The 18058-nt window shown below is 37.6% G+C and overlaps 1 protein-coding gene across 1 annotated transcript in view; it reads left to right on the top strand.

Moving 5' to 3' along the window:
* Positions 1–18058, top strand: part of LOC140229912 (uncharacterized) — a 65468-nt gene that overhangs the window by 22241 nt on the left and 25169 nt on the right. The window contains exons 2-5 of the mRNA XM_072310111.1: positions 550–828; positions 5504–5641; positions 7076–7295; positions 13388–13408. Coding sequence (XP_072166212.1) covers positions 550–828; positions 5504–5641; positions 7076–7295; positions 13388–13408 — 658 coding nt within the window. The remainder of the gene's footprint in view (positions 1–549; positions 829–5503; positions 5642–7075; positions 7296–13387; positions 13409–18058) is intronic.

Genomic DNA, 18058 nt, shown 5'->3' with positions numbered 1-18058 from the left:
AAGAAAGAATGGCTTATTAAATGCTCTCACTGAGGAGGTGACTCCACAGCGACTTCAGAAATGTCTCCACGTTACACATGTATATGTATGCAGGTTATGACTTAGTAGTCTGAAAGTAGCAGAGACGTCGCGACAACGTCTCCAGGATGTCTTCTAAGTTGTGAAGATACAATGTACAATGTATCTCTGTGATGTTTCTGGTCGGTCATCAACAGGTCTCCACAAAGTCACAGAGACAGTGCGGAGACCTTGCAAATTTAAATTACACAGTCCGTGTGACTTGGTCGTGGCTTTAGGAAATGTGCAGACTGGAAACATGTTCAATTCTCTTGCGATTCCCCAGAGACTCAGCTTCTTGTACGTACATTCTGCGAGACATCGTTGACACATCTCAGAGAAGTCTCCTTCACTAGGGAGACTCGAGTCACCGCCAGGTCGCCAACTATTCTTCAGACCAATGAGATACATGATGTGTTCACTTTATCGTTGCCAAACCAAGAAGCAACTTCTAAACATTCTGTTTTTCACTCCCATCACATCGCATCACAGGACGATCGTGAGCTGGAAGAGCTTCCGGTCGGCGCTGACGGAGGTCCACCAGGTGCGCTCCTCCATGGAAACCTTCGCCCTGAAGACCACCATCGACCTGACGCGCAACGACTACATCTCCAACTTCGAGTTCGACGTCTTCACCCGCCTCTTCCAGCCGTGGTCCACGCTGCTGCGTAACTGGAACTGCCTGGCGGTCAACCACCGCGGCTACATGTCCTTCATGACCTACGATGAGGTCAAGAACCGACTGGAACAGTACATCAATAAGCCTGGCAGGTAAGATTTCAAGTCTTCATTTTAGTTTCTTAAAGGGAAGATAAACCCCAAGAGCAATGTGGATTGAGTGAAAGCAGCAACATTAGTAGAAGTTAGTTTGAGGAAAATCGGACAATCGATGCAAAAGTTATGAATTTTTAAAGTTTTGGTGTTGGAACCGCTGGATGGGGAGACTACTAGAGGATATGACGTATGAGTGGACAACAATACAAAGAAAATATAAAGGAAATTCAACAAAAATTCACTTTTCTATATGTCAATATCAAGTTGATGGAATTTGTAATTTTCATGAAAAATGGATTTTTGTAGAATTTTCTTTATATTTTCTTGGTATTGTTGTCCACTCATACGTCATAACCTCTAGTAGTCTCCTCATCCAGCGGTTCCAACACCAAAACTTTAAAAATTCATAACTTTTGCATCGATTGTCCGATTTTCTTCAAACTTTCACTGATGTGTTCTACTAACGTTGCTGCTTTCACTCAATCCACATTGCTCTTGCGGTTTATCTTCCCTTTAACGCTGGTTTTATTACTACCTGTAGTCCTGATAATAATAATTCACCTGAATATCTAATCAATGATAATAATGATAAAAGATTTGAAGTCTTCATTTTAGTTACTTAAGGCTGGTTTTATCATTACTGTTGATAATAATTCACCTGGATATTAGTGATAATTAAATCAATGATAACGATAGTAATAACAGTGCTATAATGATAATGATACTGCAGATAGAAATGATGAAGATGATAATCATAATGATACATGATAGTAAAGAGAATGTTACCATCATCAACATTTTAATATAAGTGACATTAATATTTTTTTTTTTTTTTGGGGGGGGGGGAGGGGAGGAGGGGTACGACATTATTTGCATCTGTGTGTTAAACAGGAATAGAAGTTGACATCATATTCAGTGCTCAGATATTTTCTTTGATATTTTGGCTGCATATTTATATTGCGCATATTGTATCAGTGTATATCTGAGCTTCAGTGAGTCATCTTTTTCTTTTGAAGAAGAAAACAAAAAAACTTTCAAAATCCTCAAAGACAGGAGAGCTGTGAATGAGGATAGCACCATTATGCCTTATCCATGGTCACGGAAAGGGAAAGCATCTAATACAGTACGTCCCAAAAAAAGATTACAATCAAATTTTTGCATTGATAACTTCGAATATGATTAAATAAATACTACTTCATGGTCTTAAAATACAACATCTTAGCTATATCATGCAGAAAACCCCATGCAATTTGGTTAAGTGGTCACAGAGAATTGTGGATCGTTGTAATGCATGTCATGGGTCTGATTCTTCCAAGTTAGGCACTTGGATGTTCTTGGAACTGCTTAAATTCATGTGTGAACACATTGGACAGAACTTGGAGGGAAGGGATTCCTGACATGCTAGCTCAAAAGTCCTCATTTCTCTTTGACCACTGAAGCAAATCAGATGGGGTTATTCTGTAAGATGTGGATATTTCATACACTGAAATTGTATTTGGAATGATACACTATTTTTAAAGCTATCATTAGGCGTTTTCACATCGGCCCAATGTTTCGAAATAGCGGGCTATTTGATAATGTGAATACAAATTAGTGCGCTAATTTTATCGCTCTGATCGAGAAAATTTCTCGAGTCCAACTTGGGAAATTTCCGAAATAGCAGGATAATTTGCGAGCTAGCGCGGCAATTTGATAATGTGAAATCGCCTCAAGAAATTAGCATGATGCATCCTGTCATGCCTAGTTCACTACTGGTATACCCAACACTGTTTGCGTATGCTCAGCTGTCGAATTAGCTTGAAAAGATTTCAGGCTAATTCTCTACGGGCTGATGTGAATAGGAAATGAAATAGCGCGCTAATTTGCGATCGCGAAAAATATCTCCAGCTGGGATTTTTATCGGACTGATGTGAAAACGCCTATTGTGGAGGGTCCCATTGTAATTTTTTTGGGAGGCATACAGTACCATGGTTGATGACTTGGAATTCAATGTCTTCTCACTGTGACTGACAAGACAGTGGTAGGCATGTGTGGAAGTAATCAAAAATACGGAGAGGCAATTCAAGAAAACACTTCCCTGTGCATTGTCAGATTTGCAGGTAGCTTTGACCGCAGATTGCACTTGGGCTAAATGTGGTATTATACCAGTACCCTGATTTGCACATGAATATAATACTTCGCAGATATTAATTGGTAGAGGTTAAAAAGTAGGGGGAGGGGGTCACTCTTGATTTGAGTCTGCCATTGCTTCACCTGCAGAACATTGTTCTTAACCCATTGAGGACCGGCTGATTTTTCTACAACATGCATTTTCCATGGACACCTGCCTGAGTATACTCAGGGCTAGTCTTCAGTTGGTTAATAGCAATCTTTATCAAGCTTAAAGGACAAGTTCACCTTCATAAACATAAGGATTGAGAGAATGCAACAATATTAGTAGAACACATCAGTGAAAGTTTGAGGAAAATTGGACAATCGATGCAAAAGATATGAATTTTTAAAATTTTTGTGTTGGAACCGCTGGATGAGGAGACTACTACAGCTTGTGAGTTATATGCGTACAGCAGTATAAAGAAAATGTAAAGAAAATTCAACATATTTTCACTTTTTTTCGCATAATAAAAGAGCACTTGACTTGCCTCTTTCTAAAGGCAGGGGGAATAATATTATCCATAACATTTGTCGGTAACGGGTCAGGGGAATGTGTACTTTTTTCAAAAGATGAAATTTTGTGAAATTCTCTTTATATTTTCCTTATATTGTTGTATGCATGTGACATCTAAATTATTCACACACTGCAGTAGTCTTCTCATCCAGCGGTTACTGCACAAAAACTTCAAAAATTTATAACTTTTGAATGGATTGTCCGATTTTCCTCAAACTTTCAATGATGCGTTCTACTAATATTGCTACATTCTCTCAATCCTTATGTTTATGAAGGTGAACTTGTCCTTTATTATCATTTATGGATAATAATGTGTCCATAATACAGGTACATAGAGAGATTTAGATTTAGATATGTTCTTGCGTGTGTGCGTGTGTGTGTGTGTGTTTTTTTTTTTTTTTTTTCATCTGTTTCCCTGGTATCAATACTTAAATACAATTGGAGTAACTTGATGGCCAAATGGAGGGACGTTCAGTAGTTTCTCATTAACCTTGCCCCTTTCCACAACCAACCATAATAGCTGGTAGGATAGTGGTAACTTTGATCTGGAGAAATAAAGAAGAAAATAAATATGAAGGGGGGGGGTTAGTCTTCAGAACTTTGTATTCATTATAGAACCATATGTGGGTGTAAACCAGGGTCCCGTTTCATAAAACTTGTTATTAGTCGACAACTGCCACATTTCTGTGACAAATTTGATCTTAGCCAATCAGATGCAAGGATTTCAATAGCTTACAATGTATAACAACTATGACAACTTGTCACTGATAACAAGTTTTATGAAACGGGGCCCAGGTTAGCTGTCACTTCAAAAATTTGTAATTGTCTGATGCTGAAATGTACATTTGATTATAAAATTAAACCATGTTACTGGAACATGTACTGATCATTATGTTCATTCCTGCGGCAAACCCGACATCACAGTGCTGCATTTACAGAATCGTGTAATACCGGTGTCTTGCCACGTAAGCATTTAATGCATAAATGGGAAGAATTCTATGTACAGCTATGGCGTTGTTTACATTTACAGCTAAAAATAGTGGAAAGAAAACAATGTAACTCATACATCAGAAGATCCTCGAAAACCAATGTTGGGACTGGCAAATGATCTGTCTATGACGGCGATGTTACTCGTAAATCAAACTCTCTTGAGTTTTCTTTTCCACTTGCCACTAGTCACTATTTGACCCTGACTCTATGATAAGCTGAAATGCATTTTTTTTTTTTTTAGGGTTTTCAGACTGCATTCTCTGCAGAATTCTTATCCTGGCAAATTTTCAGGTCATTGTAAAAGTCTGCTGGCATTTTCTTGGAATTAGACAAAAGATTGATTAATGAACATCAGCAAGCCAGCTCTTGTGAAGGTCTTCAAATACCATGTCTAGTAAAAATACTGAATGTGAATCATTGTCAACAATTCTTGGTTCCCCAACATTTTTTATAACATCCATCTTTTGATTCTTTCCATTTATACAGTGTATGTAATTTATTTGTCTGTCTATCCGTGTGTCTCACTGTCCCCATAAATCCGTCTTTTTGTCCATCTCTCTTTCTCCATTTGCAATTATTCCTCATCTGCCCATTTGAATATGTTCAGTCTGTGTTCTGATATAAACTTCCTCTTTTTTTCAAAAAAAAAAGTTTGGTTAAATCTTGTCTTTATATTTTTTATTGTCTGTTTTGTTTGTCGTGGCTGGTCTGTCTGTCTGACCCATGCCTAATATAAAAGAAATTGTCAATCTGTTTACATTGTATCTGTGTAAGTGTGTAAACGTATTTTGCTTTAAAAAAAAATATATATATATTGATAGTCCCTATGTACCTGTTAACCCTCCCCCCTCCCCCCCCCCCCCCGTCAAATTGCTGATACATGTATGTCATAGAATGTATTTTCTGTCTTATGGTATCCTTGTCTTTGTGTCTGTCTGTTTGTCTGTCTGTCTGTCTGTCTGCCTCGCCTCTCCCCCTCCATTCAAAATGTGTCCTTTCTCCTTCTTACCCGGACAGCTACATCTTCCGACTAAGCTGCACAAGGTTGGGCCAGTGGGCCATCGGCTACGTGACACAAGAGAAAACCATTCTTCAGACCATTCCACAGAACAAGTCGCTATGTCAGGCACTCATCGACGGCAACCGGGAGGGATTGTGAGTAGCGGAGAACTGGTCCAATTTAGGACTAGTCCAGGACTAGGACCGGGTCCCCGTTCATATAGTTCTGCATTCATACACAGAGCTGCCAATTATAGTCTCCATGATTCTACAGGAAGCTGTCTTGAAAACTTCAACATCTCCTCATGCCTTTTATAATAGGACAATTATATAAAGACTTCCTGATTTTGGATTTTTTTTTTTTTCCCATTGAGCAAGAAGTATCTCCCTGATTGTTCTTTGGAATCTCCCTGAGTTTGATGGGGGGAATGTTGGTAGCCGTGCATACCGGTACATATGAGATTCCGTCACTGTGAACTTAAACTACGTATGTGTACATTGAATGCAGGTTGGCACCGAAAACCACTTTCCATTGTACACACTATCCAAAGTTGAAAGGGTTACTTGTTGCAAATATAATTCATTTTCTTGCTTTTGGAAGAGGTCTTTGTGGAAGAGGAGACAGGTCAGGGTAGGGTCATGAGACTTTCTGAAATGCTCTTCTGCAAAAAACAAACAAGCAAACAAACATACAAACAAATAAACAAACAAACAAAACACCAGCGCCGCGTTTTGTACTCACAAATGTGACTACGTGCAAAATACTTGTTGCTCAGTGGTTGAGATCTTGCCAGGGGAGTTTCCTCCTCCACAAACCACAGAGACCACATTATCTACCACACATCTACCACAAGTGATGGCCACTTGCGGCCCTTAACTTGCCCGGCAGTAGGCTAAAAAAGGTGGTAAATCCACAAAATGTGAGCATAGTTTTCAACGCCGCCCATCTGTTTCATAGCTGATGAGATATGTCCATGCTCCCTGGGGAACCCCCCTGAGGTGTCAAGTTGCCCAAGGTTAATAGCTTGGGTGTGTCGATGACAACTTTATTGCCTCTTGCTTGTTCAGTAGGGTGTGGAGTCAGCCATTAATAGTTGTTTTTGATATGATTACTGCTTCCTGCAGATTTTACACTTTACCATTTTGTATGTTGTCAAGTCTTGGAGTGAATGTCAAAGACTTTTGAATGGGGAAATTCAGTAAAATTAGAAGGAGAAAGTGAAGCAGAAGCAGTGAAAGTGAGAGGAAAAACCTTGATATCACAAGTTGTACCCACTTAGAAACCCATATCTACACTAAATATTATATTTTCTCCATTTCATACCACTCTACTACCTTTGATATCTTGGTGTGTCTAAAATGATTATAGTAGCCTTGAAAAAAGAGATAAGAAAGATAGCCTTAAAAATACATGTAAGAGACTATAGAGATAAGTCTGATGTATAGATTGACTATAGAACACAAACCTGAAATTGTGATTGGGGTTGAGGAAATGATGAGGTATAATGAATTTTCCCGTTATCCCGACTGAGTTCACACTGGGTGTTCATCCTCCCCATCTTCTTCATCTTCGTCCTCCTGTTGCCATAGCTACCAGTATCCAGATGGGTGCGAGGACAATCCCGACCTGACGTCGGTGCTGACCAAGCCGCCCGAGGAGCTCATCCACGTGACGGCAGACCAGTACGAGCTCTACTGCGAGATCGGCTCCAGCTTCCAGCTCTGCAAGATCTGCACGGAGAACGACAAGGACATCAAGCTAGAACCCTGTGGCCACCTCCTCTGCTCTCAGTGCCTGACGGCCTGGCAGGTGGGTTCCTCTCCCTCTCCCTCCCCCCCCCCCCACCCCCGCATCGCGTTGTCATGGCAACACATGTGCATCACATTTGTATCCTCTTCTCCTCCCCCCCTCCCTGTCTATCATCCTCCTACTTTATCTGAACTCTTTTTACGTCATCTCCTCCTCCTCATTATCGTAATCATCATCATCGTCATCATCATCATCATCATCATCATCATCATCTTTACCATCATTTGCATTAATTTGTTATTGTTGATTGATGAAGAATATGAATATTGATTACTCACTTGATATTAATGGTAGCCCTGTGAAACAAATATCTTACTTTAATCCAGTCATAAAACACATTATATATATTTTATATAGTTGCATACAATTTCGTCGCCGGTCACACGAACCGACGAATCACTCTATTTTGGGTCAAATTTTCGATTTTGAGATTTTCAATCATTTTGATAGTAGACATTCCATCATATATTCTGAAATTCTCAGTGTGTAATTCGGTGTCATTTTTACGTAATTATCACTTTTGTAGAAGTATATAATTCCATTTGTGAAAATTATTTGTTTTCCCCATAGACCCGTGTGTTAAACAATCAGGTGATTCGACGGTTACGCGCGGTCACCGAATCGACGAATCAGTGCGCATTGACATGCGTGTAGTTTTTGAGATTCAACAGATCATTGACCGCGCGCACAGTGCGCGTACTATGTAATACATGCGTTGACAATGACAACGCTCAATTTACATACTGGACACACATGGAAAATGACAACATTCTTTGCAGACCGAAAATACATGCATGCAGCTCTTTGACGATTTCCCGCTTATTTGTTAACAATACAATTCGATAAAAACTTCACAAGTTAGAGCAAGAATTGAAGTCTGATGTACTACAAAAATAATTGGAAATTATAGACATGAAAGTGTAGCAACCATAAGTCAAAAATGGGTTAACTTCAAACGCGATTTTCTAGAATTGTCATTCTTACGCAAACCTGAGGGATTCGTCGGTTCGTGTGACCAGCGACGATTTGTTTGATTTATCTTCTTCTTTTTTTCTTTCGTTTGCAACACATGCCTTTTATATAGGGTAGTACTTGACAAGTATTAGACCTCAAATTTGTGGTGAAACTGATTAGTAAAGTCAAATGGCTGGTCATATGACCAATCACATGGTTACATTTAATATCTACTCCATGAAAAGATGGGAAGTTTCACATTTACACACTGCCGAAGTAACCAGGAAAAGGTCATTCTTCAGGTTTTGACTTTTTATACAACCACAAATGATAGCCCTTCTCTTTTTGAATACCACAATGTGTGGTCAATTTGTAATTGTATATTTTGCCTTTGGGATGAACAGTTAAAGGAAATCTAACTTTAAAGGTCCTGTTTACCTTTGGGAGCAGTGATTTAAAAATGTTCAAGATATCACATTTGATGCATATCTGCATAGGTTTGTTGTACCACAAAACATCCTAAAATGTTTGTACCATTTAAGATTTTTGCAATAAAGCCTAAAATATAAGGAGATAACAGTACTTTTCTCAATAGACTGTATCTGTAGATGGTTATTAGTCTCAAACATTTTTATTTTAATTATTGTTCACATTTTGTATATGTAACTATACTTTAAACACTGATTTTACTGATTCAGATTTTTACAGTGGCTGTTTCTATCCATAACCACTTATTTTAGAACTATTTTAAAGCACTAATGCTGGGTTTTTGCTTCATCTGCAAATGGTAAATTATGCCTTTAATATAGAAATCGGAATGTGAGGACTGGAATAAACTCTGAATATGTTTGTGTAATGTGAATATGCAGTGATATCATTGTTCCTCAAAGTTCTCAGGTTACCAGGTATAATGGAATTTTCATAAAAAGGCTTTAAAATCACAATTTTGATGAAACCTTAGTGCCGTGTGGCTTTGCCATTAGCATTTTAGGAAAAAGAAAGGGGAAGGGAAATGTGAACATATCCTGCACATCAAAGAACGCAGAGATTAAAGAACATAACGAAACAAAAACTAGTTATCTATAAATGTTGCTGCAGAGCGAGGATTAGACAGAAACTGTTTTGATAATCTCAGAAGTCTGATAAAACAAATGAACGTATCAGGATTTTCCTTGAGCAAAATATGTCATCATATGAGCACCATGTGCATCTTTTCCCTTTTGGGACATTTCAGCTGGTGTCAGTTATCTTTGTCAGACATTTGTCAACGAATCTATAAATTCACATTAACAACCAGATCAAAGTGAGAATGCGTATTATACACTGATCACTTCGATGCTGTAAAATAAAATGTGATTTTGCAACTGTGCTGTCAGAGAAAGCTGGCTATTGAGGAAAGATATGGGTTACTCGTGTGCAGTAGGGGAAAAAAAAAGGATATATAACAGATCAGTATAGTGTTGATTAAAAACTTACACTTTCCAGTTCATTATTATTTTTTAAAAGATTTTACCCGCCCACGGATTTAGAAAACTCTTTTTATGCAGAGGAAATGAGATGTGCGGCTAAACTTTTAGGAAGTAAATCGAGTTTCTGTGAAAGTCTGTTTTCTGACCAAACTTACCCAGAGGTTTACAGACTTCAGTTTGCATCCAGCTGGCAAACATGAAACCAAAACCAAAATAGTGGCACTTGAGTGACAGCAAAGGGAAACTCAAGATGTATTTCTTTCCATTCTAATAGTGCAGAAGAGTCTCTTCTCTTCTGCGTGTCTGCCTTGTACATGATTTAGCCTTGTTACAGTGCATGCCTGTAGCGAGGGGATTAATTGTCTCACGCATGTACCATTCTGTGTGCAGACTCAATATATGTGTAGCGTTCAAAGCATGTGTTAATGCAGTCACCTGCGAAATGTTTCCCCTTCTTGTGAGGTTGGGGAGGTAGAGTCATTGTGTAGGACAACTTTGGATTTCCCCTTGTAGGAAGTTCGGCTGCAATATAACAAAATAGCAGGCAAACAAACCACTGTGCAACATTGCTGTCAGTGTATCCCATTGATATTTGTATTCTATTAGTCGTACTATTATTATCATTTGTATTGTGTTTTGGTGAGCTTTTTGACAGGTGAATAGTTAAGTCACATAGTTCAATTTGAATTTGATCTAATACTTTTTTTTTTCAATTCAAAAATCATAATGGGCTCTAGAATTATTCATCATTAATGTAAAATCAATTACCAACTATTTTTTCCTTTTTAAAAAAAGAATAGAAATGAGTACAGGGTAGGCCTGCTGTGTAAGAGACCAGTGTACAATACACAGACAGTTTAAATTGATGGATTTAATCATCAGTCATTAGTAGTGGTATTAAAGAGACAATCATTTTAATATCAGTTTGATAAAGTATAAAGCCAAAGGCAACTCATTTCAATTTGATACATGTACATTGTAATTTGCTATTGCAATGTTATTTCGCACTCAACACTAACATTATTAAATTACAATAGAGTATGTGTAAGCTCATTTGTTTGGCATTTTTGTCACTTTAATACACAATTTGATCATACTTTGCAGGAACAAATTGTGCATAAATGTCATTGTTGACTTAAATGCAACCATTTACAGGTGGCTCAATTGTAAAAGTCTGACCATAATGCCAGCTGTGTTCAGACTACCAACAGAGTGAATGGAATAGATTGAGATTGAAGGAAAGATATAGAGAAATATAGAGGGATTTAGGGAGATAGAGAGACTCTGTGAGATAATATAGAAATATGTCTGGTAGCTAGAGATATAAATAATGTATTATAGACAGTGTGGATGATATCAAAGATAGATAGAGGGAGAGATAGAGAGGATGAGATCAATATACATGAAAACAGTAGACAGAGATTGAAGAGAACATATAAAAATAGAGATAAAGAGACTTTGGAAGATAAAGAGATATGTATCTGGTAGCTAGAGGTGTGTCATGTATACTATAGAAATATATAGAGGGAGAGAGAGAGAGCGAGATGAAGAGAATGAGATGAATATATGTACATGAGATAGACAGGTATATAGATGGAGACTAAAGAAAACATATAGAGAGATATATACATGAGACAGACAGGTAGTAGATGGAGACTAAAGAAAACATATATATATATATATATATATATATATATATATATATATATATATATATATATATATAGACAGAGGGAGATAAAGAGTTCTACTTGGTAGCTAGAGATGTGTCATGTATAGAATGATAGGAATAGATACAGGGAGAGAGAGAGAGAGAGATTGATTAAGAGGATGAGATGAATATATACATGAGATAGACTGGCATATAGATGGAGATTTAAGGAAACATAGAGAGATCTATAGACAGAGGGAGATAAAGAGAACCAAACAATACTTGGATAGAATAGTAGAGAGTGTGTGTATGTGTGAGTGAGAGAGAGAGAGAGAGAGAAATAACTGTTAAAAACGTGATGTATATTGATCTGTTTGTTATAGAGAGACACTATCTTGTGCCATTCCGTACAGTTGGTTGGCAGTTCAAAGCAGTCTAGCATAGACCGTTGAGCAGTGAAATAAATCTGTATGTACAGAAATTTTTTGCGTGGGAACTTGCCATCAACGCATGAACCAGAAGAGAGAGCTGGGGGGGGGGGGAGGGATGGAAAAAGGTTGCAGTGGAGTGTGTGTTGCCTTAAAAATACAGAGCCATTTACTTCCTTGTCGCGGTAGGAGCGGAGGGCCGTGGTTTCGTCTGTCTCCATTGAGATCTCTGCAATACTCAAGACAGACAGACAGACAGACACAAAGACAAATTAGGAGACACTTAGAAATCAGAGTCATTCAGAAGTGTTTCTCTTTCAGTGCGAGACCAACTGGAAAATGAACTTTGATACACATTCATTATTATCATTTTTTGAGCTTTTTTGATTTTTTTTTGTGTGTGTGGGGTTGTGATATTGATTATAGTTGATTTGTATAATAAAGAGAAACACAATTCTGTAAGTACATGTTGTCAGTTTGTATTTGTGTATGTGTGTGTGTGTGTGTTTGTGTGTGTGACATCTTTTGTGTTGCAACTGATTGACAAATTGCCCTACATCGACGTAAATAAGCACTGAATTGATCAGTGTTTTAGTAGTAGCCATGATAAAAAAAATCATGGGCGTACATACTCGAGCAGGATTCGAACCTACGACCTCCTGATCACCGGACAGGCGTCATCTCCACTAGACCACCGAGCTTTCGCCCGACAGCAAGTGTTGGTTCTAATCCTTATAGCATGCAGCGGGTACTGCTTTTGTTATTCAAATTCATGAAGTTCTTCCGTCGAGATGTTTTCATTGCAACTGATTGACAAATTGCCCTACATCGACGTAATTTACGTCGATGTAGGGCAATTTGTCAATCAGTTGCAATGAAAACATCTCGACGGAAGAACTTCATGAATCTTTTGTGTTGTATCTGTATTGCTTGATGTTTATACAGGATGTATTGTGCATTCTGTCAATATGTACTGAATCATTGTTCATACCTGTTCTGTGTATTGTCTTACCTACTTGAATTTTGACCTGTGTCAGACTGCTAAACTATAAATACCATGTTAAAGTTGATACTTCTGTACCTTTCTATCACAGACTTTAATATGCTAATAATGGTATTTTTCAACATGCTACTACACATTGTGATGATATTCATGCCCATTGAATGTCATCACAAGATATTACTTGTGTTTTTTTCTTTCTCTCTCAAAGCTGCCAAGTGAAGAAACGAGAGATTTTATCGGTGAAAATAAAAGCTGAAAGAGTTTAAATCTCCAGGTGTCGTTCATGAAAAAAAAAAAAAAAAAATCTTATACGACAAACTTAAGTGCATACAGTATTGCAAGTGAAGATCATAACCTGCAGTTTTCACAATATTATGCACACTTAATCCATTGCATCCTTTGTTCAGCTCATGAATGTCCTAAATAGGAGATGTATGGATCATACAGGTCAAAGGTTATTTTACAACTATTTGTCAAACTTTATTGCCACATGTCGATGCATTATGGTTTCAGTGCTTACAACATTTGTTTATTGATGCTTTCCATCTTTCTTCTTCTTCTTCTTTTTCTTTTTTTCTCCGTCACAGATGCGAATGAATTCCAACAGGGTGAGTATGTTTTCATTTGATGTACACAGAAATCGTGAGGGCACAAGTTTCTGACTCAATGTTATGAAGAGTTGTATCGCAAAATGATTAATTCCATTCTCGTCATGATCAAGTTGAGCCATTTGCGATAAAACCTGAAAAAAAAAAGGGAGAGAAAATTATAAGAAAATATGAGATATTTGTAACCAAAAATTCAAATAATATTCCTTTTGTAATATGGAACTAGTGAAGAATTATTGGAAAGTTTATTATTTTGCTCTATCTGATGATGGACTTGATGTAAAATATTTTTAAATGGCGATTAACTTGTTTTACGATCAAACTACTCATATGAATATTCCACCTTTAGTTTCAAGCCAATGTACAGTTTATATGTTTCTTTCAGTTCTTACCTGGAATGATAATGCACAGGTAAACTTTTGCAATCATGGTAAAGATGCCATAAATTGTACATACACATTGTACATGTAATATGTTTATAGTATCATAATACCTTTTAAGAGCTGCATGCGTTTTAACCTACTGTGATATTGCTCACAAGAAGACATCACTTGAGCTTACAAATCATTTCTTTAGGTCAGAAAAGGGTTGAATCAAGTTCAAAATTCAGGTAATTTCTTAAACAAATGCAAGATGTACATTGTATGCTTTGTTAATAGAAGTACATTGTACTATTAACCCGTTGAGGACGAGTCCCCGAGTATACTCGGGCAAGCGTCCATGGGAAATGTATGTTGTGGCAAAATCAAACCGTCCTCAATGGGTTTAAAGAGAGCACAGCCATAATTCTGTGTCATACCTCAATGATGTGAGTACTTCATTACATGTACTCATATGGAGCTTCATTAGCTCAGTGGACAAAACCATAGACACTTTGTCCTTACGTAAAGGTCCGTGGTTCAAATCCACGGGTAGCAGTAGTTGTGCCCTTAGGCAAGTCGCTTTCTCAGTTGCGTCATTTTCGTCATCTTCCTAATTTGCCCAGTCCTTCGGAGGGTACATAGGGCCATCTGTCCTGTGGTACGTAGCATGCTCATTTAAAGCATTTAATTACTTCCTTCGTGGCCTTACCAAATTAATCCAATATACACACGCAAAGACAAATCCAAACACACGTACATCATCCTCGGGAAGTGTTCGAGCTGTCATCCCAGTTTTTGCTCTTTGCACAGTGTTACAAAATATATCACAGGGATGGCAGTTTTCAGGCAGAAGCCTGAATTCAGGCCCTGGCAGTTTCAAAGTTCAGGTTTATTTACAGTTCGACCTCGATTATTCGGCCTCCTTTTATCCGGAAATCTCTATTATCCGGACGCGTTCATGCAGTGAAGAACTTTTTTTTTTCATCCAAAAAATTGAGAAAAAACAGTGACTTCAATATCTTTTCATGGATCTACGTTGTATTTCACTAATTTCATAAGATGTGCATGATAGGTTTCTCAATATCTAATGAGGTAAAACATGTATGATTTTTACATAAAAATATACTTTATTTTTGTGAAGAAGGGACTACAATTTTGTGCAGGCTAGCACAGATTACACCACCGTTGCGGAGTACACTACCTGCCTAGCTGCCAGTGCACTGGGACGGCAGCTTGGACGGCAGCTATACATTAACATTGTGTCTCCCATATCTGGCCAATTCACTTATCCGGATGTATGCCGGTCCCGACATGGCCGGATAATCAAGGTCGAACTGTATACAAGTGCAAAGGAGCTTCGTGTAGATGTATATCAGGCCTTGTCTTTCATTCTAGCTAGCATCCCTAGCTGATATCAAAGTTTTTGTGATTTATGCATATAAATAACAAATTATAGAATGGCTAGCAAGAATCCTGCAATCCCATTGGTCGAGAACTGTGTGTGGATTTTCTACTAGCCACAGGCTTCCTCACAGTGGTAAACATGTTATCACGCACTTGTAGCAAGAGTACGCGTACTTTTAACAAAGGTTCGCACACTAAGCAAGCGTTCGCGCACACAGTACGAGATGCCTATTGGCTGAAAATCATGCATCTAGTAATTATTGGATGCTTTGTTTTGAAGTACTGGATGCATGATTTTTGAGCTTTTGTCTATGGCAAGCCAAAAGGAAATGCATTCAGTAAATTTTCCATCAAGTAACATGATCTAAAAATGGATTTTTGGCAAGAAAATTGTCCCCATTTTATAACACAGATGACTCACATGTCTTTTCATGCACCAGTTGGAATAGTGTGCATGCGGTAACTATAAAATTGAGCCTAAACCCATTCGGTTTCGCCTCGGGGGTTAAGCATTCCATAGTTACCTTATACACATAATTCCAACTGACGCACTCAGACCTGTTCATCATTTGTATTAACCCTATTTTAACTGGGCTATTTGAGACCAAGTTTTTACTGGGGGGTCAATTTGACCCCCCCCCCCCCTTCAGATCTCGGCCGCCAATCGCTTGATCGCCGCAAAATTTTGCCTGCACATAGAGCCGGATGTCAACTACAAGATTTTATCGTCATACAATAGAAACATTTGATTTTATATTTTTTAATAAATTAATTATGCAAATTTACGCATGAATTCATATTTTCACCTAAAACTCCATTCAAAAGATTGAAGGATTGCTAAATTTTTATGTCAGAGTTCCTCAAGACACATCAAACAATTTTCTTGTAAAAAAATTGCACAATCAAAATCAGTTTCTTTTGTTTTTCATTGTTTTGTTAATTTCTTATGTATTTTATTGTTTTTTTGACCTTTTGTTTTCTACTGTTTTTTTGCCAAAATTTGTTGCAGGCACTTTTTCAAGCATTTCTACTTTAGAATTGATTAATTTCAATGGTTAAAAGTTGAAATCTAAGTTATATCAATTAAATAAAAAAAAACACACAATTTGCATTGGATTTGCTCACGAAATCATGAATTTGAGCTGTTTTCGGGTTGACATGCATATGCAAAACATTGCGTAACTTCAGAACGGTGTACCCGGACGTCGCAAATTTGGTCTCAAAATATGCGGGAGACATCAATGAAAAAAGTCATGAAACGACGCGGCAAAATCTTTGCGCGTTGCGGAATCGTGGCGCGAAATGTCGAGGGGGGGGGGGAGTCAATTTGACCCCCCCCCAGTTAAAATAGGGTTAAAACACCAGAGCAGACATCAGGTGTTGTGCTGAGAAAAATATAAAATGAATGTTCATGACCAGTCGTGTGTTTGGCTCCTTCATGGTTTTGAGCACTTTATACCGAAACCCGAACTGAAATATGACCTGTTCTCATCTTGCCAACCAAGAAGCGAACTAAACGGTTGGCTTCCTTCAGTTTGCATTACGGCACATCCATAACAACAACAGGAATGCCAGACCATGATGGTGGAATAAGATTTCCTATTCCCTGAAGGCATTAAAGGGGAAATCCAGTCCAAATATGAGTTAGTCTGATAAAAAAAGAGTTAAATCTTACGAGTTCAATGGTAAGAATTTGACTGAAATCAGATAAGAAATAAGGAAGTTTTGACATTCTGAAGTTTTGCTAATTTCTGCAAAACAGTTCTTGTACAGTGGATATGAATGTTCAAATGAGTCCGCAAACCATGTCATACCCTCACAATTTTCCATTGATCGTGTACAAAAAATGATTGTTTTTTTTTTTTTTTTTTCAGTGAAGTCTGAAACATGATGTTATTCCTGGTTGAATAACTTCAGAATAGTGATCAGTGAGATATACAAGGATTTGAGCCTTGGGCATAATTGCATTTGAATAAAAAACTAGAAATTTCAAAATTGTATAATGTACAAACTAAATGGTAAGTTGTGAGGGAATAGAGGGAATGACTTGCTCACTTTGCTATTTGACTGTTGAAGAACTGTTTTCCAAAAAAATGCAATGTAGAGAAACTTCAAAGTGTCATAACTTCTTTATTTTTCATCTGATTTCGATCAAAATTATTGAATTTGTAATATTTTACTCTTTCTTATCAGACTAAATTATATTTGGACTGGATTTCTCCATTAATGGAACCTGTATACAACTAGCTTTATTGGCAATTGATAATCTTTAATAGAACTTCCAAAATCTAAGACTACATGTATTGCAAAAACAAAACAAAACAAAACAAAAACAACAAGAGCCTAATTTTATCTTACTTTGTTGAAGTTAAGTACTACACTGTATAACATTTTCAGTCATGAGACAGTGACAACTTGTGACTGCCATTGTACCTCTTGATATTCAAATATCTCACTTCAAGTCAAAGAGTAAAGATACCTTCAAATCAAAAGGAATAGGGGATCAGTGCTTTTCAAAGAGTAAACTGGCTGTGATTCACCAAGTTGTAACCTGTACATACCCATCTTTAACCCACTGAGGACAGGCTGATTTTGCTACAACTCGTGTTTTCCATAGACACTTGCTCGACTACGTACTGTATACTCGGGACCCGTCTTCAATGTGTTAATACATCGTCATGTACAAGTATATGATTGCCGTAAGAATAAGCCAGGTCGTAGTTCCACTTTGCGCACGAGCAGAAAAAGGTCATTTGTACCAAGAGGCAAGTTGGTTTTTAAATTCACTGAGGTAAGCATCTGTCACACAATGATTATTCATGCATCCTTGTAAATGTTGCTTGCCAGTACATCCACCTGACAGCAAACGTGGTATTTGGCAATA

This window comes from Diadema setosum, chromosome 6 (genome assembly GCF_964275005.1).
Source record: "Diadema setosum chromosome 6, eeDiaSeto1, whole genome shotgun sequence".
Classification (NCBI taxonomy): Eukaryota; Metazoa; Echinodermata; class Echinoidea; order Diadematoida; family Diadematidae; genus Diadema; species Diadema setosum.
Note: the sequence above shows the minus strand (reverse complement) of the source record. Positions and strands in the feature narration are given on the sequence as shown.